At 36.9% G+C, this 3,606-nt stretch overlaps 1 protein-coding gene across 1 annotated transcript in view; it reads left to right on the top strand.

Annotated features, from left to right (window-relative positions):
- Positions 1–737: 737 nt before the first annotated feature.
- Positions 738–3,606, top strand: part of si:dkeyp-74b6.2 (cerebellin-1) — a gene marked incomplete at its 5' end in the record, with an annotated part of 5,695 nt that continues 2,826 nt past the window's right edge. Inside the window, 2 exon segments of the mRNA XM_014021845.1 lie at positions 738–750; positions 2,322–2,980. Of these exon segments, the coding sequence (XP_013877299.1) occupies positions 2,678–2,980 (303 nt within the window).

Here is a 3,606-nt window from a genome sequence, read left to right as displayed (position 1 = left end):
TTATACATATTTTGGGGAGGGGGTGAAATGAGCAGATAATAAGATTTTTTCTTCTTTCTGCTGCCTTGCATTTTATTAGATTTGTATTATTTGTTTTGTTTAGTTTTTTGTTTTTTAAATGAAAATTAATACTTTTTTACCACTACTAAAAGTGTCAATAAAACAAGTTTAAATGTACTGAGATAAGCATGATCTTTTCAGTAGTTTGATGTGGACATTCTTGCAGCAGTGTTTTTGTTGGAATAGTGTGGATAGAGAAAATATATATCCAATTCAAGAAAATAGTTAAGTGACGATTGGGCCACAGAATAAGCAATTTTCCTGTTTTGATTTTAAGTAATTTAAAAAAACTGATAAAACATTTGCAACAAAATTGACTGAAATCTAACAGAAAACTGAGCCTCAAAGTCAAAATGCCAAATCATCATATACAATTCAAATTAACATTTTTTTAATCATAATACTAATGTTTGCACAAAAAAAATCCTTTATTTTTTCCCCAGCCTCCTCAGTGGGATCCAAGTAAAGCAGAGAAAGGGGGAGCTGGGGGGGAGTGGGTGGGGGTTCGAAGAGGCGTGAAAACAGAATATGCTTGTGATGTGATTAAACGTCTGTTGTAACGCAGGGGTTCCCTGGAACAGAAACAGTCACAGGAGAGAAGGAACAGAAATAAAGCCGGAGGTAACGAATGAGGCAAATGCTTTTGGGATGCTTCAACTGTCCTGAGACGAGCTGCTGCAGGAGGAAGAGGTGGGTTTCTAACCATGTTTCTGATTCTGTTTGCTTTTATTAGTGACTGCTTGGTTCARGTTCAGGGCATAAGAAAAACTATGTTCTAAGTAAAAAAAAGTAAATTTCAATATCTGGTTTTGTAGTTGACYAAACAAGAATGGTTGTTTCTGGTAGATCGCTTCTGTTTTGGGGTTTGTGTTTAAGTGAGGGAATGCAGCCACAGCTAGAGGGGAGATGGATGGAGAACAGAAATATTTCCCTCCAGATGGCCTCTCAGTGGTGGGACTGTGATAGTCCACAATCCTGCCCCCTGATTCAGCTGCCAACACTAATGTGGGCCGAATATGGGCCAAAATGTTACCTCATACTTGTTTTAAAACAAGTGTTAATCATTTTTTACCGTGGTATTGATTTGATGTGGATTGATTTGACTAAATATATTTAATTCTAGTTATTAGATTTTAAACTGTCAGAAGATGTCGGCTGCTAGATTTGATAATTTCAGTTATTTAATTTTTTATATCAAAAACTCAAAGAACACTGGTCATGATGATTATGGTTACTGGAAGTGATTACTGGTTAGTGATGATGCTGATATTGATGTGTTTGGTAATTGATTGGTTGATTGACTGACCGACTAACAGGTTGGTTCATTTATTGATTGATTTGTTTGGTAAGWGGTTATTTAAATTGCTGATTCCCAACCAGGGCAACGTGTACCCCTTGGGGTACRCAAGCATATTACAGGGGGTACGTGGAAAAATTTCCCAGGTGTGTAAAAATAATAATAAATAAAGGATTGAGATTGGTAGGGCCCTATTATTTCTGAAATGYAGAAATTGCAGACAGAATCATGCAATTAACACAAAATGAAATCCAGTATAAAATGTTGAATCTCGTGGAATTTGGGTAAGTTTCTGACATATTTTGGACAACACACTGTATTTTGGAAGCTGCTGTTTTCTGCACCTGCCATTACCTGGTTTATTGAATTAATTACTTATTCACTTTCAATGCAATATTTTGTCTTTATGTTTAATTTGAGTTGGAAAAAAAATAAAACAGGGATTAAATGTTCTAGGGGGTTAAATAAAAAATCAGTTGTAGTACATTATAGTTGTGGAGAATCATCATTACGTTTGACTGAGGGGGTACTAGTGTTATGACAAAATGGCTCAGGGGGTACACAAGTCTAAAAAGGATGGGAACCACTGGTCTGAAGTCCTGAAACATTCCAACACTTTTAGAACCATGGACAGTTCCTTCAGTCCTTCCTTCAGAGCTCAGTGGGTACAACACAACAACACAACAACAATGGTTGGAAACCACTGATTTAAATGATTGATTGATTGATTGATTGATTGATTGATTGATTGATTGATTGATTGATTGATTGATTGATTGAATTACAAGTAATTTATTTAGTTCAGTTTTTATTTTATGTGATTTTGTTTTTGTTTGAAGTTGAATTGATTTCAAACACACCTTAGAAAAGGGGTGAATGAGGGGCTTTTTCTCAAGTGTGTGTTWGTAATAGTTTATTTTACATTTTATTTCATCCTAATGTAACTTGGTTTGCTGATTCACAGGCCTGAAACTTCAGAAACTCCTGTGTCTGCCCCAGTTGGTTATCAGCCACTCCTCGTGTAGCCTGTTGAGTTGGACGCCTTCACCTACTTCCTGTCTGCTGTTAAGGAAARCTGCCACCTTGATGCCAACTAGAATTTGTCACCAGAGGGGATCTAACTCCTGACAGTGCTGGCAGAATTTTTTCCATTTACTTGACTCACTGAAGGAGAAACCTCTGGATTCTGGTGAAAGTATGCCCTTGTAGCTACAATAAAGTGCACCACAAGTTGATCCTGAGGAGTTCTTGTGGCCATTCAGGAGGAAAAATACCAACAGAAGAACAAGGAGCACTAAAGCTTGGTTCTAATTTGGAACAATGGTTGTTCCAGTCCTCTCTACACCCAGCTTGCCACCACAGGTTGTCCTTCTTGCTGGATTGCTGCTTCTGGGCCAGTGGGGGCCTCCAGGAGTCAGATGTCAGAATGAAACTGAGCCGATTGTGTTGGAGGGAAAGTGTCTGGTTGTGTGTGACTCCAAYCCATCAGCAGAGCCATCAGGAAACGCTCTGGGCATGTCAGTGAGGTCAGGAACTGGCAGGGTGGCATTTTCAGCCATCAGGAACACCAACCATGAACCATCAGAAATGAGTAACCGCACCATGACCATCTACTTTGACCAGGTGGGTTGTAATGTTGTCTACAGAGTGGTAAAGGTATAACCCAACAGAAACAAAAAGGCACCAAGCTCAATTTAAAATGGTCATCAGCCAAAGCTGTTGCAACTATAAGTTCAACAGACAACTGATTTGTCCACAAGCTGATTTGAAACAGCTTTTATATTTGTRAAGAGGAAACTTAACCAACAAACTGATGGAAAACAGTCTGGAATAAATACATTTTACACAGACATGTACTGTAAATGTTTTTAACTTTTTGAAGATGACTGAAAAAACAAAAGAGCAGTTTTCATGAGATAAAAGCTAACATTGTATCCTGTCAGATACTTTATACCAGAGCTATTCAACTTTATTGCTCAGGGGGTGGGGGTTGAAATACTGCAATATGTCTTTTACCTTTTTTAATGTATTTAAAATTATTTTATGTTCATATTATTATACTGAGTCATAAATTAAAGTTAAAATGAATTTCTTTGCAAAAAMTGTTTAAAAGAATCATTGTAATTAATTAATTAATTTTTGGGGGGTCTCATAGGTGGGACGTACAAGTTAAGCAGATTTGAAATTTAAGTGACTAAAACAATAAATTTTAAGAAACCATGTTAGATGTATAAGTATGTATTTGGAAA

Source organism: Austrofundulus limnaeus, unplaced genomic scaffold, assembly GCF_001266775.1.
Source record: "Austrofundulus limnaeus strain Quisiro unplaced genomic scaffold, Austrofundulus_limnaeus-1.0 Scaffold307, whole genome shotgun sequence".
NCBI classification, from domain to species: Eukaryota; Metazoa; Chordata; class Actinopteri; order Cyprinodontiformes; family Rivulidae; genus Austrofundulus; species Austrofundulus limnaeus.
The sequence above is the reverse complement of the archived record's forward strand: the minus strand, read 5'-3'. Positions and strand labels throughout refer to the sequence as shown.